At 37.4% G+C, this 18,598-nt stretch overlaps 1 protein-coding gene across 1 annotated transcript in view; it reads left to right on the top strand.

The window, feature by feature from the left end:
• The window catches only part of ATR (ataxia telangiectasia and Rad3 related), a 164,001-nt gene that overhangs the window by 51,203 nt on the left and 94,200 nt on the right, over nt 1-18,598 (top strand). The window contains exons 22-24 of the mRNA XM_006869870.1: nt 6,068-6,274; nt 7,759-7,872; nt 17,800-17,915. Coding sequence (XP_006869932.1) covers nt 6,068-6,274; nt 7,759-7,872; nt 17,800-17,915 — 437 coding nt within the window. The remainder of the gene's footprint in view (nt 1-6,067; nt 6,275-7,758; nt 7,873-17,799; nt 17,916-18,598) is intronic.

The raw sequence follows: 18,598 nt of genomic DNA, 5'->3' as shown, positions 1-18,598 counted from the left end.
GAAACAAGTTATATGAATTGTTGAATGTGAAACTGATGATGTGCCCTGTAAACTTTCACTCAATCCACAATAAAAACCTTAAACAACAACAACAAAAATCTTCTCATCCTCACTCCTAAGGAACATTCTGGCTTTACTTCTTCTAAGACAGATTTATTTGTTCTTCTGGTAGTCCATAGTGCTTTCAGTATTCTCCACCAACACCGTAACATGAATGCATCAATTCTTCTGTGGTCTTCTTTGTTCATTTTCTTTCACATGCATATGAAGCTATTGAAAATATCATGGCTTGGTCAGGCCCACCTTAATCCATAAAGTTACATCTTTGCTCTTTAACACTTTAAAGAGGTCTTCTGCAGCAGATTTGCCTAATGTAATATATTGTTTGATTTCTTGATGGCTGCCTTGTTTTTTGGCAAACTTTCAGTACAGCTTGGACTTATTCTTTCAATACCCTCGTTTCTTTCAGCCATGATCCATCTGACATCAGCAGTGATATCCCTTGTTCTACGTCCTCTTCTGAATCTGGCTTGAACCTCTGAAAGTTCTTTGTCAATGTATGCTTGCAGCCATTTCTGTATTACCTTTAGTAAAACTACTCGCATGGGATATCAAAGATATTGTTCAATGACTTCCACATTTCACTGAGTCACCTCTCTTTGGAATGGGCGCAAATACGGATCGCTTCCAGTCAGTTGGCCAGATAGTTGTCTTCCAAATTTCTTGGCCTAGATGAATGAGTGCCTCCTGTGCTGCCTCATTTTGTTGAAAGATTTCAATGTGTATTCCATCAATTCCCAGTACCTTGTTCTTTGCCTTCAGTGCACCTAGGACTTCTTCCTTCAGTGTCATTGGCTCTTGATCATACGCTACCTCTTGAAATGGTTGAACATCAACCATTTCCTTTTGGTACAGTGACTCTGTGTATTCCTTCTATCTACTTTTTATGCTTTCTGCATCATTCAATAATTTTCCCAGAGAATTTTTCAATAATGAAAGTCAAGGTTTGAATTTTTTCTTCAGTGCCCTCAGCTTGAGTAATGCTGAGCGTGTTCTTTTCTTTTAGTTTTCTAACGCCAGATCTTTGCACATTTCATTGTTAATATTTGACCTTGTCTTCTTGAGCTGACCTTTGAAATTTTATATTCACCTCTTGTACTTCCTCATTCCTTCCATTTGCTTTAGCATTTGTAGCTGGAGAGCAAGTTTCAGAGTCTCTTGTGACATCCATTTTGATCTTTTCCTTCTTTCTTGTCTTCTTAATGACTTTGCTTTCTTCCTGTATGGTATTCTTGATGTCATCCCACAACTCTTCTGGTCTTCAGTCTTTAGTGTTTAATGTATCAACTCTGTTCTTCAGATGATCTCTAAATTCAGGTGGGATATATTCAAGGTCATATTTTGGCTCTTGTGGACTTGTTTTCATTTTCTTCAGCTTCAGTTTGAATTTACATATGCGTAATTGATGGTCTGTCCCACAACTCTTCTGGTCTTTGGTCTTTAGTGTTTAATGTATCAACTCTGTTCTTAAGATGATCTCTAAATTCAGGTGGGATATATTCAAGGTCATATTTTGACTATTGTGGACTTGTCTTCATTGCTGACAACAGATGTATCTTGGCTGAAAGTAAAGAATACCAAAAAGATGTTTACCTGTGCTTTATTGACTACACAAAGGCCTTTGATTGTGTGAATCATGTCTCGCTATTGACAACATGGCAAAGTATAAGTATTCCAGAACCATACTTATTCAACCTGCATGCTGAGCAAATAATCTGAGAGGCTGGGTTATATGAAGAAAAACATGGCATCAGGATTGGAAGAAGATTCCTTAGCAACCTGTGATATGCAGATGATAGAACCTTGCTTGCTGAAAGTGAAGAGGACTTAAAAATACTTACTATTGAAGATTAAAGACCATAGCTTTCCGTATGGATTGCATCTCAATGTAAAGAAAACAAAAATCCTTACCACTGGACCAATAAACAACATTCTTATCAATGAAGAAGAGATTCAAGTTGTCAAAAACTTCATTTTTCTTGGATCAACCATCAACACTCATGGAAACAGCAGTCAAGAAATCAAATGATGCATTGCATGCACTAGGTAGATCTACTGCACAAGACCTTTTTTAAAGTATTGAAGAGCAAAGATGTCAGCTTGAAGACTAAGGTACGCCTGACCCAGCCATGGCATTTTCAGTAACTTCATATGCATTCAAAAGTTGGAGAGTGAATAAGGCAGATCATAGAAGAATTGATGCACTTGAGTTGTGGTGTTGGAGGAGAATATAGAAAGTACCATGGGCTGCCAAAAGAAACAATAGATCTGTGTTGGAAGAAGTGCAGCCAGAGTGCTCCTTGGAGGCCAGGATGGCCAGACTTTGTCTCTCATAACTTTGGACATATTGTGAGGAGGGATTAGTCACTGGAGAGGAATATCATGTTTGGTAAAGTAGAGGGTCAAAGAAAAAGAAGAAGACCCCTAGCAAGATGGACTGGCAAAGTAGCAACATCAATGGACTTAAGGGTGGCAACAATTGTGAGGTTAGCCCAGGACTGGGCAGTGTTTCCTTCTGTTGTACATAGGGTTGCTATGAGTTGTTACCGACTCAGTGGCACCTAACAACAAGAATCCTTGTTTCTTGATAGTGTTCTCCTTCCTAAAATAGTTGAACATTGGCCACTTATTTTTGGTAGATTGACAGTGTGTATTCCTTAAATCTTCTGTTAATACTTTCTGCATTGTTTAGTATTTTTCCCATAGATTATTAATGAAATTGCTTGGTAATTTCTGCAGTCTGTTGGATCACCTTTCTTATAAATGGGCATAAATATGGATTTCTTCCAGTTGGTTGACCAGGTAGCTGTCTTTAGAATTTCTTTGAGTAGACAAGTGAACATCTCCATTGCTCCACCCATCTGTTGAAACATTTTAATTGGTATTCTATCAGTTCCTCAAGCCTTGCTTTTTGCTAACCTTTAATACAGCTTAGACTTTTTCCATCAGTACCATTGGTTCTTGATTTTATGCTCCATTTTGAAATGGTTAAACATTGACCACTTCTTTTTGTAAAGTGACTATAAATTCCTTTCATATTTCAGTGCTTCCTGCATCATTTAATAGTTTGCTTATAGAATTCTTCACTCAAAACTTGTACGTTTTCTTCAGTTCTTTCAGCTTAAGAAATGCTGAGCGTGTTCTCATGGGTTTCTGACTCCAGGTCTTTGTACATTTCATTATAATACTTGACTTTGTCTTCTTGAGCTGCCCTTTAAAATTCTCTATTAAGCTATTTTACTTTATCATAGCTTTTCTGTGAACAAGAAAGAACAAGTTTCAGAGTCTCTTCTACCATCTGTTTGGTGTTTTATTTCTTTCCTATCTTTTTAATGACCATTTTTTTCTTCATGTGTGATGTTCTTGATGTCATCCCACAAGTTTTCTTGTCTGGATCATTAGACCCAGTGCACTAAATCTGTTCTTGAAATGGTTACTAAATTCAGGTGGGGTGTAGTCACAGTTATATTTTGGTTCTCATGAACTAGTTTTAGTTTCTTCAGCTTCAGCCTGAACTTACATCTGAGCAATTGATGGTCTATTGCACATGGCCTTGTTTTGACTGATCTCTATTGTCTCTTCCCACAGATTTAGTCAGTTTGATTCCCTATGTATTTCATATGATAAAGTCACGTATATAGCCTTTTAGTTGTTTTCTAAAAGATATTTGCAATGAATAAGTCATTGATCTTGCAAAATTCTGTCATGCAATCTCTAGCATCATTTCTATCACCAAGGCCATATTTTCCAAGTACAGATCCTTCCTCTTTGCTTCTAACATTCACATTCCAATCACTAGTAATTACCAATACATCTTGGTTGCATGCTTGATCAATTTCAGACTGAAGAAGTTGTAAAAAATATTTAATTTCTTTATTTTGACATTAGTGGTTGGTGCTTAAATTTGAGTAATATAGTAATATTAACTGGTCTTCCTTGATCGCATAGAGATGCTATCCTATTACTACTGACAGTGTTATACTGCAGAATTGATCTCGAAATGTTCTTATTGAGAATCAGTTCAACGCTATTTCTCATCAATTTGTCATTCCCACATAGTAGACCACATGACTGTCCCATTTCAACTTATTAGTGCTTACAATGATATGTATGCATTCAATTTCATATTTTATAACTTCTGATTTTCCTAGAGTCATACTTTTGTTATTCTCACATTCTGATTATTAATGGGTTTTTGTTCTCATTTTGAGTTATGCCACATCAGCAAATGAATGCTTATCTTTGTCCATGTCATTAAGGTTGACTCTACTTTGATGAGGCAGTTTTCCCCTGCTCGTATATTAGAGTGCCTTCCAACCTGAGGGGCTTATCTTCTAGCACTATAGCAGACAGTGTGCCACTGCTTTTCAAAAGAGTTTCACTGGTCAGTTTTTTAAGCAGTTGATTTCCAGGTCATCCTTTCTAGTCTTAGTCTGAGGCTTTACTGAAACTTTCCCACCATGGATGACCCCGCTGATAATTTGAAATACCAGTGACACAGCATCCAGCGTCATTGCTACATGGGAGTCACCCCAATTTGACACTTGACAAATTGGCAGATGTGTGGTGGCCAAAACATCTAGGAATAAGCCAATGGGTGATTTTGTAATTTTGATAAGATCACATCAAATTGAAGGTGGTGGTAGTAGTAGTAGTAGTAGTTAAGAGCTGTTTGTTGTTAGTTTATATTGAGCTGGCTCTGACTCATAGTGACTCTGTATAGCAGAATGAAACATTGCTTGCTCCTATACCATCTTCATGATATTTGGGATGCTTGAGTTCTTTTTGGTGGCCATTGTGCATTTCAGTGCCTTCTTATCTAAGGGACTCAGCTTCTAATAGTGTATCAGACAACATTCTGCCTTGATCTATAGAGTTTTGGGGGTTTTTTTGATCCACATCGCTTTTATTGGCTAATTGTTGGCAAGAAATCACCAGGCCTTCCTTTCTAGTCTGTCTTAGTCTAGCAGTTCCACCGAAACCTCTCTACCATAGGTAACCAAACTGGGATTTGCATTTAATGCTGGATGCTGGCATAGGGTTCCATTATTATAGCCACCATAGAACAACAAACTGACAGGCAAGTGATGGGATCTCTAGAATAATGGTAGTCACTATGTAGCTTTCCTGAATATGTAAAATTTATGACTAAGGAAGAGAAGTTTTCATTTTATTTAATTTTGCTTAATTTAAATTTAAATAACCACAAGTGAATAAAGGCTATATCATACTGAAGAGTATATCTTTAGAGGGTAGCTGAACTTGCAGGAATGCCAGGAAAATTAAGTAAGATAACAGAATTATAGGTCAAACTGAGAATGAGCTTCTAGATAGAGACTTCCATGATGTATGAGTTAATGGTGGGTACCTAAATCCAAGTGTCTGCATGTCCTCTAAAAAGTCATACAGAGCAATTTGGAGAGCAAATAAATGCACACAAAACGCATACCCTGTGTGTATCTGTGACACAGAAAATGGTGAGCTTCATGTTACCTGTAAATAACAGTTAACCTCTAGAGATCATGGCACAAGTCTAAGTCAAGAGCAGTTTGAATTCAAAGATACTCTGAAAAGAAGAAAGTAAAGTGGAGAAACTAAGGGTGATGGAGCAAAAATAAAATCACCAGCACAATGAGAAAGTGCTGCTGTAAGTTCAACAATATGGAAAAGAGGTCCATAATGTGGTATATCAGAACACTATCTACAGGGAGGAGACTTGGAAGTTTGCAGAACCCTGAGTGAAAATCTCTGAAAGTCACTGCTTCCGGAGAGGAGAACAGAAACAGAGAGGCACTCAGTGGAGAATTAACAGTAAAGGAAAAAAGTAAAGTAAAAGTGAGAATTTAAAGGATCCTGCAGAAATAAAAGATCTACAGCATCGAAGATGTGCCTGCCAGCTGCTTCATTACTACTTGGTTGAGGGAAATTTACTAATTTGTGGAACTTATGTGTATAAAAACTTGATTTGCAATCTTTTAAAAAAAGTTTCCTTCTACCTTTGTTATAGGAAAAGGTGACAAAATATGCAACTGATAGTGAAACAGTGGAGCCTGTTATCTCACAGCTGGTGACAGTGCTTTTGAAAGGGTGCCAAGATACAAACTCTCAAGCCCGATTGCTCTGTGGGGAATGTTTAGGGGAGTTGGGGGCAATAGATCCAGGCCGACTCGATTTCTCAACAACTGAAACCCAAGGAAAAGATTTTACATTTGTGGTAAGTAATGATTATTTGGATTTATTTAGAATATTTCATTTACAAAGAACTCTTCAGGTTATCTGTAGTCATATCTTGATGTAAAACAGAAAATATAGGCAACTAACTTTTAAGTTTATTGGGGTTATTAAAAATTTGATATTAGCCCTGACCTCAATGTTATTTTATTGCACAAAAAAGTATCCTTTTTTTTCAAATCAACTTTATGAGACTAAGGTAAGTGTATTAATTACTGAGAGAACTTGTCAGCAGCCACCAATTGATCATAGAGTCATGGTTAAACATGTTTTTATGGACTAAATTCATGCATGTATTAATTGAAACCCTAGTAGCAATGCTTTTTTGATTTACCGTCATAGTTGCAGTGCATACAAATGTATATGTACAACTATCAATTCCCAAGCCTTTATATACATATGGTTGTATTTCCATATGCCATTCTACACCTGTTCAGTTTACATATCAACCTGTATATCTACTCATAAGTGGATATAGCAAACATGTTATTACTGTTGTTGTCCATGTAATTGTGTTTACTGTTGTTGCTTTATACCTTTTAGTGTCTGCCTTTGCTTTCTTCATGTTGTGCTGACCTTCCATAGTTTATGTATTACCTATACCATCACCAAAGTTAACCTGTGATTTTTCCTCCTTTCCTATCCATTCCGTAGTAACCATCAAATAATGTTTCTTTATTTGTGGAAACCTTTTCTCGATTTTTTTATCAAAGTGGTCTCAGACAATATTTGTCATTTTGTGATTGACATATTTCCCTTAGCATAGTGTTCTCCAGGTGTGTATCCATATTGTGAGATGTTTGCTTTATATTGTGCAGTATTCCATTGTATATATGTACCACAGTTTGTGTAGCCATTTATTCATTGATAGACACTGAGGTTGTATCCATTTTGCTATTATGAATAATGCTGCAATGAACAAAGGTATTAAAAACCCTAGAGTTTGACTTCTTAACTACATAGGTATTTTAGCCTTGGTTTTAAACTGAGTTTGAACCTTAGTTTCTTTGTGCTGCCTTGACGAAAACACACCAGATAGGTGGCTTTAAAGAACAGAAATTTTATTTTCTCATAATTCTGGAGATCAAAAGTTCAAAACAGGGTTTGGCCATTTTCTATGCATTCTGTAGGCTTCTTGCTTTGTTTCTGGTGATTGCTGGTGATTGTGCCATGCCTTTGTTTGTAGGGGAATTTTACCATGTTCTCTTTTTATGTTTCTATGTCTATTCTCTCTTTATCAGATGGCACTCAGGAGTGAGTAACTTTGGGATCTCATTAGAAAAATAAAACTCCTAGGACTTCTACATTTCATTTTGAGGGACACAATTCAGTCTATAACAGTCACTGTTCTTTCCTTTTCTAAGTTAAATTCACTTTAAAACCCATCTGGAAGGCACAGTATAACTTAGGAATGGGAATTTATACCAGTTAACCATGATTTTTTTTTTTTTTTTTCCAATTGTTGAGACTGGAGTAGAAGATTTAAGCTTTGCCCATGGATTATTGATGGAGCTAACAAGAGCTTACCTGGCGTATGCAGATAACAGTCGGGCTCAAGACTCAGCTGCTTATGCCATTCAGGTAAGCATATTTAAACATTACCAACTTTGCCTTATTACATTCAAGTAAGAGTTAATAATTTTTTTAAAGTCAAAGCAAACCTGTTGCCATTGAGTCATGTTGCTTTAAATTCAGAGTGTGCTGAAGACTGTGCCTCAGAGGGATGAGTGCATGTGTGTGCATGCACTTTTACCCTTTATCCGTTTGTTGTTGCTAAGTGCTATCAAGTCGTTTCTCACTCATGATGACTCTGTAGGGTTTCTGAGGAGTGGCTGATTGGTTTAAACCATCAACCTTGTGATTAGTAGTCCAGTGCTTATCCTACAGGCCCTCACCAGGACTTCTTAAAAGAGCACTTAACCATCTTCACCATTCAAGAACTACAAATTTTATGCTTAGGGCGTTCATTTTTTTTTTCAACAGTCACTTTCAATATGAAAATAATAAAAGTTTTGATAAAAATTTAAGGATGAAAAAAGTATGTAATTTCTTTTTTTTGTTTTAAAGCTTTTATTGTGACTTGAGTGAAAGTTTACAGGACAGATCATCAGTTTTACATTCAACAAATCATATACTTTGTTTCATTACAATGGTTATAATCCCCACCAGGTACCATCAGTTAACAGTATTTCGCTTTATTCATTTTAGTTCTTTTTTTTAAACATTCAGGCATATATATAATTTAAACCACCATAGGGCACATTCTGTAAGTCTGCCTCATGGCCACTAGCTTTTACTCTTTCTCCCTCTCTTCCTATGAATCTAGAGTACTCAGCTGCTCCCTCTCTCCTTATCCCCATCTCTGCCTCCATCTCTGGTGTCACTGCTTCTCTTGATATGGTCCCGCATTCTACTTGTGCTCTTCTCTCTTGATTATCCTCAGGTCCTTTGTTTCTGGACTGTAAGATTAACTACTCCCCCATTTTTGTTACAAAACTTCTACCTTTACAGTTGTGACAGTTGCAATTAGTCATGGTAACAATCATTTACTCACTATTGAATCTTAAGAATCTTTTCCCTAAATATTTTTACCTGACCCATCTAGACAAGATGAAAACTATTCAGTGGGGATTCTTTCTCTCCCCTCCCCCCACCCACCCACATGCACTTAAACTAAATTCCCCCTTGAAATCTTGTTAGCCAGTCACTTTGTGCCTTTATAGCCCCCTCATTTTAGGTAGCCTATTTCTAAGTTGCCTGTCTCTATCTACCCTGTATACAGAGGGGATAGCACTGATACTTGATGTGAAGACTCCTTCCCTCTCTGTTAGTGTTTTGAGCTACTACCTCCATGAGTATAGGTTGAGAAAAGTATATATTTTTAGCATTATTATACTTGGAGATACGTTCACTTTGTTTCTAAATATATACAAATATGTTTTTTCTACTGAAGAATGAAATATTATTTATTATGTTTTATATGTTGGGTTTCTTTTATGCTTATTAGCCTATCTTGGGTAGTTTTTGAACAATTGAATAATATTCAGTGATATGAATGTACTATAATTTATTTAACAAGTTTATTTAAAACATTTAGATTGGTGCTCACTGATCTCCTTTTACAAAAAGTGCTTCAGGAGCATACACATATATTTTTATCCAATTAAGTGAATATATCAACAGTACAAGTATCTAGAAATTTAATTCTGTCTCAGAGTAGGTAGAGAGTGTACTTATAGATTTGTTTAGTAGATTCTATTTTTAGAATGTCATTAGTTTATATGCCTTGATATTCCTACCAATTATAAAATTTTAAATATTTTGTCAGTTAAGAAAATAAAATCTGATTTCATTCCATTTTAATTTGCATTTGTTTAACTATAAATCAGTTTGCTTTTTGAATCTTCCCAATCATACCATTGCCCATTTTTCTCTTGGTGCTAGTCATTTTTAATGATATTCAAGACCTTTTGGATATGATGGAAATAGTTTTTTGTCTATCTTAGGCTAGAGAGATAAATTTGGAGGCTTTCAATGTAAAGATGATATTTAAATCTTTGAGGATCTGGCCATTGAACCCTGCACCCTGAGACATGAGGCTAAAGAGAAAGGAATAAGCAAGGAAATTGCCAATAAGGTAGGAGAATGGTTAGACACTGAAAACCTTATGAATAGCAGTGAAACATTGTCAGGTATAATACTGGAAGTCAAACGAAAATCAGAATATCGTCATAGATAGTGCTGGAAGATGAAATGATCAGGTTGGAAGGCACTCAACATATGAGTAGGGAAGAAGATCTGCCTCCTAAAAGTAGAGTTCCCCATGATGACACGAATGCTCATAGAGTACAACTCAAAATGAGGAAAAACATCTACAAATATCCATTAATAATCAGAACATAGAATGTATGAAGTATGAATCTAGGAAAATTGGAAGTTGTCAAAAAAGAAATGGAATGCATAGAGATTGATATCTTAGGCATCAGTGAGCTGAAATGGACGGATAGCATTTTGAATCAGTTAGTCATATGCTTTACTCTGCTGGGAACAACAAATTCAAGAAAAATGATGTCACATTCATTGTCAAAAAGAACATTTCAAGACCTACCTTGAATTATAATGCTGTCTGTGATAGGATAATATCCATATGCCTGGTAAGGTGAAGGGTCAGAAAAAAAGAGGAAGACTTCCCAGTGAGATGGATTGGCCAAGTGGCAGCATCAATGGGCTCAAGTGTGGCAACAATTGTGAGGTTGGCCCAGGATCGGGCAGTGTTTCATTTTGTTGTGCATAGGGTTGCTATGAGTTGGTACTGACTTGATGGCACCTAAACAGTAACAACAAGGAATTCTGGTGTGGCACTATAGGATAAGCACTGGACTGCAAGGTCAGTCACCAGCCACTCCTCAGAAACCCTATAACAGGGTTGCTGTGATTCAGAATCGACTCGACAGCACTTAACAACAACAAAGAAAGCCTGTTAGTTAATACCACTATTTCTCAAATTTATGAACCAACTACTAAAGTCAATCATACTAATATTAACAAATTATACCAATTTTCTCAGTCTGCAGTTGATCAAACATGCAGTTAAGAAGTATTAACAATTATTGGTGGTTGGAATGCTAAGGTTGCTAAGAGATGCTAAAGTGACTAGAAGAAATAAGAAAATAAGAGAGCTGAACAGAAAATTTCAAATGACCGCTGAAGATGACACAGTCAGGTGTTATAATGAAATGTGCAAAGACCTGGAATTAGAAAACCAAAAGTGAAGAACATGTTCAGCATTTCTCCAGCTGGAAAAACTGAAAATAAAATTCAAACCTTCACTTATAATATTGAAGAATTCCATGGGCAAAATACGCGAATGATGTAGAAAGCATCAAAGGAAGTTGGAAGGTATACACAAAGTCACTGTACCAAAAAGAAATGGTCAGTGTTTAACCATTTCAAGAGGTAGCATATGGTCAAAATCAGATGGTACTGAAGAAAGAAGTCCGAGGTGCACTTGAAGGTATTGGTGGAAAACAAGGCCCTAGGAATTGATAGAATATAAATTGAAGTATTTCAGCAACAAACTGATGCAGCATTTGAGGCACTCACTCATGTATGCCAAAAAAATTTGAAAGACAGCTACCTGATCAAATGGATTGGAAGAGATCCATATTTGTGCCCATTCCAAAGAGAAGTGACCCAGTGAAATGCAGAAATCATTGGAAAATATCATTAATATCCCTTGCAAGAAAAACTTTACTGAAGATAAGTGAAAAACAACTGCAACAGTACATTGACAGGAAATTGCCAGAGGTTCAAGCTGGATTCAGAAGATGGTGTAGAACTAGGGTATCACTGTTGATCTCAGATGGATCTTAACTAAAAACAGATAATACCAGAAAGGTGTTTACTTGTGCTTTATTGACTAAGCAAAGACTTTAGACTGTATAGATCATGACAAATTGGATAATAATGACAGTGGTATTCCAGAACACTTAATTGGGCTAATGAGGACCCTGTCCATCGACCAAGAGGCAATTGTTCAAACAGGGGATACTGAATGATTTAAAATCAGGAAAGGTGTGCACCAGGACTCTATTCTTTCACCATACTTACTCAGTCTGTATGCTGAGCAAATAATCCAAGAATGACTATATGAAGAAGAGGGTGGCATCAGAACTGGAGGAAGATTTATTAACAACCTGTGGTATGCTGATGATACAACTTTGCTTGCTGACAGCAAAGAGGACTTAAATACTCATGAAGATCAAAGACTACAGTCTTCAGTATGGAGTTCACCTCCATATAAAGAAAACAAAAATCCTCACAATAAACCAATAAATGATAAATGGAGAAAAGATTTAAGCTGTCAAAGACTTCAGTTTTCTTATATCCGTAATCAACACTCATGGACTCAGCAGTGAATAAATCAAAAGATGTATTACATTAGGAAAATCTGCTGCACAAGACCTCTTTAAATTGTATAAGAGCAAAAGTATCATTTTGAGCAATCAGGTGTGCCCTACCCAAGCTATGGTGTTTTCAGTAGTCTCATATGCAAGCAAAAGTTGGACAGTGAATAGAAAGGCCAGAAAAGAATAGATGGCATTTGAGTTGTTGTGTTGGAGAATAATATTGAAAGTACCATGGACTGCCAGAAAACAAACCAATCTGTGTTGGAAGAAATACATACAGAATGACTCTTATAAGACTGGATGGTGAGACTTTGTCTCTGATACTTTGGACATATTATCAGGAGGGAACATTCACTGGAGAAGGACATCATACTTGGTAAACGGAGGGTCAACAAAAAAGAGGAAGACCCCTGATGGGATGGATTGGCACAGTGGCAGCAGCAATGGGCTCAAGTATAACAATAATTGTAAGGATGGCACGGGACTGGGCAGTGTTTTGTTCAGTTTTTGCATAGTATTATTATGAGTCAGAAATAATTCAGCATTAACCAACATCATGCATCCTAGTACAATTTGTATTTTGTTCTACATTGTTTAAATCTTTCAAATATTACAAAAACATCTATTGTACTTGGTCAGTTACAGTAGATTTGGAAAAATGATGGGAGATAGGCAATTCTTTGAATACTTTTCTTGTCTTTGAGGTGGACACTAGAGGCAAAACATTTTTTTCTTCCTTTGATTTGTTTTAATTTTAAAGAATACTGGTAGCATAGTGGTTACAAGTTGGGCTGCTAATTTCAAGGTCAGCAGTTTGAAACTACCAGCTGTTCTGTGGAAGAAAGATGAGGAGTTTTGCTTCCATGAAGATTTACAGTATCGGAAACCTTATACAGAGTCACTATGATTTGGAACTGACTCCACAGCACATAGCTACCACCACCAGTAAAATATAGGAATCCTTCACTATCCAAAATTAGAGTGCTCCTTTGAAGCCTATCATAAGCAAAATGGAGTAAAATGAAGAAGTAATTACCATTAGTTTATTTGGGGAAAAATTTTGAGTCTATCCAGACACGAAAAATAATCTACCAAATCATACCACATAATAACATGAAAACCTAAAAGGACAATTACCGTGATTTTCTAGACAATTCCAAGCAATGCATAAAATTGGTTTATTGGGTTGAAGTGCTTAGGACCATAGTCTTGTTGGGATAACTGAGTGTTCACAAATGCAGTTCAGAACTTTGGAGGCTTGATGCTGAGGTGATGAGTGTGGCTCCTGGGGAAGGAGCTTGGAGATGTCACTCTCTCGCTTCTCAGAGTGAATGCTACCTCCTCAATTACCTGTTATAAAACAAATGCTGAGCACTAGTATGCATTTCACCTTAAAAAAAACCAAAAAACAACACTTTTAACTATAAATTATTATAAGTTGATTATTTTATTATAAGCAGATATTCTGGAGCCAACACTAGGGCCAACTGCTGCGTCTGACAACTGGCTTATCTCCATGACTCGCACAGAGAGATTAAACCTGAGTAGGGGCAATGGGAGATTAGAAATAAAAGAAAGACACAAGACACATTTAAAACTAGAAACGTTGGGACCAGGTGGGATGCAACACTCTGACGGAGATACTGCGACATCGACCAAGGCAGCAAGTTTATTTTATACACAGCTCAAGGGGAGGTGTTTGAGGGAGGGTAAGGAATACAAGAACATCCTGTAATGAAAGAGCCAGCAGTAAGCGGAACTTTATCAGAAAAATTGTAACTTGTGGTAGCTAGCTGGAACACTGATTAAGGTGGCTAGAATGTTGCGCAGGCTGAGCCGGAGGACATAGCTAAATACAAGGAAGAACCTTGCAAGTTCCCTTTCCCGTGAGGCAACCCTGCAAGTTCCTCAGTGGGGGCAGGAACTTTGACTTGGAAGTAGCCCAAGTGTTTGGACCACAACTGTTCAGTTGCAATCCTTTGGTTGAACTACCACTGTCACGTCAGGGACCTTCGGCTCAGCTGCTCCCAACACAGATAGATCATTAGTTTTACTTTCAACAAATACACTGATTCATCTCAGTGATTGCAATCCTCTTGATGTCACAGCGTACTCCCTGTGGTTCTTATATCCATTCTACTCTCCTTACCATCCTCTCTGAACCTTGTTCCCAGGAGAATGTTGCTCTTTTGTCTTGAATGGTTGATCATTCTGTGTTGTTGTAGTCCTCCCTAATTACCTATCCACCTCTTGGTTGAAAATTGGGTCACAAGGGTGAATTCTGTTCCAAACATGAAGGGTGGTTGGGAGCCATGGTCTCAGATTCTTCCAGTCTCTTTCTGACCAGTAAGCATTTTTGTTTTGTTTTTAAATAATTTTGAGTATTTTTGCACATTGTCTCTCATTCTATCCAGGACCATTAAATGTGATCCCTTTGAGAGCAATTGGTAATGAGAGCCAGGCACCATCTAGTTCTTCTGATCTCAGAGTTGTGGAGACTGATATTCACATTGGAATAGTTGATTCCAAGCATCTTCAGTTTTTTTATCATCAGTATTTGCACCTTAGATGGTCACTCATGAGCTTTTAAGAACCGTGTCTTTTTGGACTACATCATTCCAATTAACTGTGGTGTTCCTGGAGGCTATGGTCCTAAGGCCCTAGCCCAGCAACTTGTTGCCACATTGGTAATATCCCGAGAAGTTTTTGTTATTTTGTTCCCTGTGTGTTCCGGTCAGAGCTATAATTATTACCCAGTTACAATGATATTTCAAATCATGTGGTTTAGTGTGCACCAAGCCAAATACATGCACTGTTGTTTACATGCTGCCTACTGTTTTTATAGTTGCTGATTTTGTCAGATTTTCTGGTCTTTTCATGACATTGTTGTGGTAACTAGTACTTGGAGTCCTGTAGGATAAGCACTGGATTGCGAACCACAAGGTCAGCAGTTCAAACCCACTGACTACTCCTCAGAAACCAGTATAGGGTTGCTATGAGTTGGAACTAACTCAGTGGCACTTAAAAACAACAACATGCTCCACCATCACTAAATTTTTTTTATAAAAGCAAAAATCCTCTTTGAATTTCTGTTGATTACCAAAAACAGATACTAATGTAAGTCTTTTGTAAAAGTGAATTGGCATGAAGCAAACCTTTGAAAAGCAAGAGATATCTGTATAACCATTTAATCTTTTACTTTAAATAATAAATTGTTCTTTAAAATTTGCATTCTATTTTTAGAATTTTGAGCTCAATATTTTATTTCATGTATTTAAACAAATTGTTATTATTATTATTTAGGTGAAGAGTTATAGTGAATTGTTGTTGTTGTTGTTGTTGTTGTTAAGTGCCTTTGAGTCGGTTCCAACCCATAGTGACCCTGTATAGGGTTTCTGAGGCTATAAATCTTTACGGGAGCAGAAAGCCTCATCTTTCTCCCGTGGAACAGCTGGTAGTTTTGAACTGCTGACCTTGAAGTTACCAGCCCGAATGGTAACCACTATGCTACCAGACATGTGTTTACGCATGCCATATATGAAGAAGTGCAGCCAGAGTGCTCCTTGGAGGCCAAGATGGCCAAACTTCATCTCTCATATTCAGACATATTGTCAGGAGGGACCAGTTGCTGGAGAAGGATATCCTGTTTGGTAAGGTGGAGGGTCAGAGAAAAAGAGGAAGACCCCCAGCGAGCTGGATTGGCCAAGTGCAGCATTGATGAACTCAAGTGTGGCAACAGTAGTGAGGTTGGCCCAGAATCGGGCAGTATTTCATTCTACTGTGCATAAGGTCGCTAGGAGTCGGCACCAACTTGATGGAACCTAACAACAACAATATATGTGTCTCTGTGGGTTAATGCTCTAGGTTGCAAAGTCAGTTTGAACCACAAGGTCAGCAGTTCAAGCTCACCAGCCACTTCTCAGAAACCCTATAAGGGGTTGCTATGGGTTGGAAACAGCTCGTCGGCACTTAGCAACAACAGCAACATAGAAGCCTGTAGGATAAGCACTAGGCTGCTAGCCAGGTCAGTGATTCAGACCTACTAGCCACTCCTCAGTAATCCTATACAGGTTCGCTATGAGTCAGAATCAACTTGTCATCACTTAACAGCACAGTATGTACACCTGAGTGCTGATATGGCACTATAGCATAAGCAATGGACTGGTAACCACAGGTCCGCAGTTCAAGCATACCAGCCACTCCGGAACCTTATATATAGGAGTGCTGTGATTTGGAACCAACTCAGTGGCACACAACACCAACAGTACACGTACACCTGATAGTGCTGTGGGTTAGGTGTTAGGCTGCTAACCACAAGGTTGGCAGTTAAAACTCATTGTCCACTCCATGGGAGAAAGATGAGGCTGTGCTCTATAAAGGTTTATAGTCTTGGAAACTCAAGTTAGGGCTGCTATGGTGGGAGTAGGGTTTTTTATAGATACACCTATACTATACATGAGGAATCCTGGTGACACTGTAGGATAAGCATTGGAGTGTTAGCTACTAGGTTGGTAGTTTAAACCCACTGGCCACTCCGTGGGAGAAAGATGAGGCTTTCTGCTCCCAGAAAGATTTATTTACAATGTCGGAAACCCTATATAGAGTCTCTATGAGTTGAAGTTGACTTGATTGCAGTGACATATATGTATACATTTGCACTTAACAACGACTATAGGTATGTAGCTACAAACATGGAATCCTGGTGTGACTTCGCAGGATAATGCACCGGACTGCAAGGTTGACAGTTTAAAATCACCATGCTCCTTGGAAACCCGACACAAATAGAATTGCTATGAGTTGGAACCGGCTCAATAGCACTTAACAACAACCACAAACATAGTTAAAATTTTTTTGTCACTGTCATAAAACTGAATATGTTATAACACTTACTGACATTCTTTTTTTCCTGTGTACTTTTAGTATCTTCATTTGCTTTGGTCAAGTTGTGCAGACTTCATCTTTATTTGCTGTTTTTCCTGTCACCAGAAATAACAAGTAGTGTAGTGGTAACGAATCGGGCTGCGAACCACAAGGTCAGCAGTTCAAAACTACCAGCTGCTCCACAGGAGAAAGAGGAGGCTTTCTACTCCTGTAAAGATTTACAGCCTCAGAAATCCTGTTCAGGGTTGCTATGGGTCGGAACCAACTCAGCAGCACTTAGCAACAACAACTGTGTAGAAAGTGACTCTCCCATCTTCCTTCTTCCATTCCAGGCTAAGCTCAATATTTTATATCTAGAATTTGAGGTGTCTTTAATTTGTGGACTGTTTTAGATTTGTAGTTGCTTTCATTAAAATTCAGAAAAGAGCAAGTGCTAAGGCTTCAGCAAATGAAAGAAATCCCAAGCTTCTCCTCCAGATAGTTCACAGTCTTATACTTCAGTACATTTTATGTATAGAGTACAAATTGGCTTCATGTTCAGGTACTGCCAAGTCTTAGTAAATCAGCTGAATGGTCCTAGGCATTGAAATAAATGTTCTCATTGCTTTTGCTTCTCTTTAACTTTATAGTTATCTGTATTTTTTCAACATACTTCTATGACCATAGTTTACAGAACATGAATGAATATGCAGGTTTTCTGTGACATTGTGTATTTTAGGAGTTACTTTCTATTTATGAGTGTGGAGAGATGCAGCATGACGGTCCCGGTCACCAGCTGTGGAGGAAGTTCCCCGAGCATGTTCGGGAAATACTAGAACCTCATCTAAATACCAGGTATGTGTACATATGAAAGCTATTTTCAGTAGCTTATTTATAATCTTCTTAAAATATTGTTATTTCTTTTATAATTTTAACATTAAAACTATGCTTTATGTGTTCTTTCATCTTTTCTGCTATGATGCTAAGTATGTCTTGTTAAAATGAAAAGTGCATCTATTCATTGGGATACATTCTATAACTTCACATGTTTAGACAAATTCAAGTGATTGCAGCTAGTCAGCCTCGGAAGTTTCTCCTTTCCTCCTTTATCAGGGGCCCCTTGCCTTTACAAAGACAGTTCTTCACTTCCAAAATCAATTCTTTAGACACTCTATGACCAGTTTCCTAAAATTTCAGTTTTCACTCTGTTACTCTAACATATCCAAATGGATTAATGTTTTTCATTTATTCGGCCTTCAAATATACTTTTAAAACATGAATTGAAGCTTATGATATTTAACTCATTTAGAAATTTAAGAGTTTAAAGCTATTCCCAAAGCTTTAATAACAATTAGAGAGATGTTACTCTTTTCCCAATTTCTCTTCCTGAATGTAGTTTTCCATTAACTTCTTTAAAAATGTTTTTAAAGCTACTAGACCACATCTGGTAGCGTAGTGGTTACGAATCGGGCTGCGAACCTTAAGGTCAGTGGTTTGAAACTACCAGCCGCTCTGCGGGAGAAAGATGAGGCTTTCTA

This window comes from Chrysochloris asiatica, unplaced genomic scaffold, assembly GCF_000296735.1.
Source record: "Chrysochloris asiatica unplaced genomic scaffold, ChrAsi1.0 scaffold00136, whole genome shotgun sequence".
Classification (NCBI taxonomy): domain Eukaryota; kingdom Metazoa; phylum Chordata; class Mammalia; order Afrosoricida; family Chrysochloridae; genus Chrysochloris; species Chrysochloris asiatica.
This window is presented reverse-complemented; position numbering and strand designations above follow the sequence as displayed.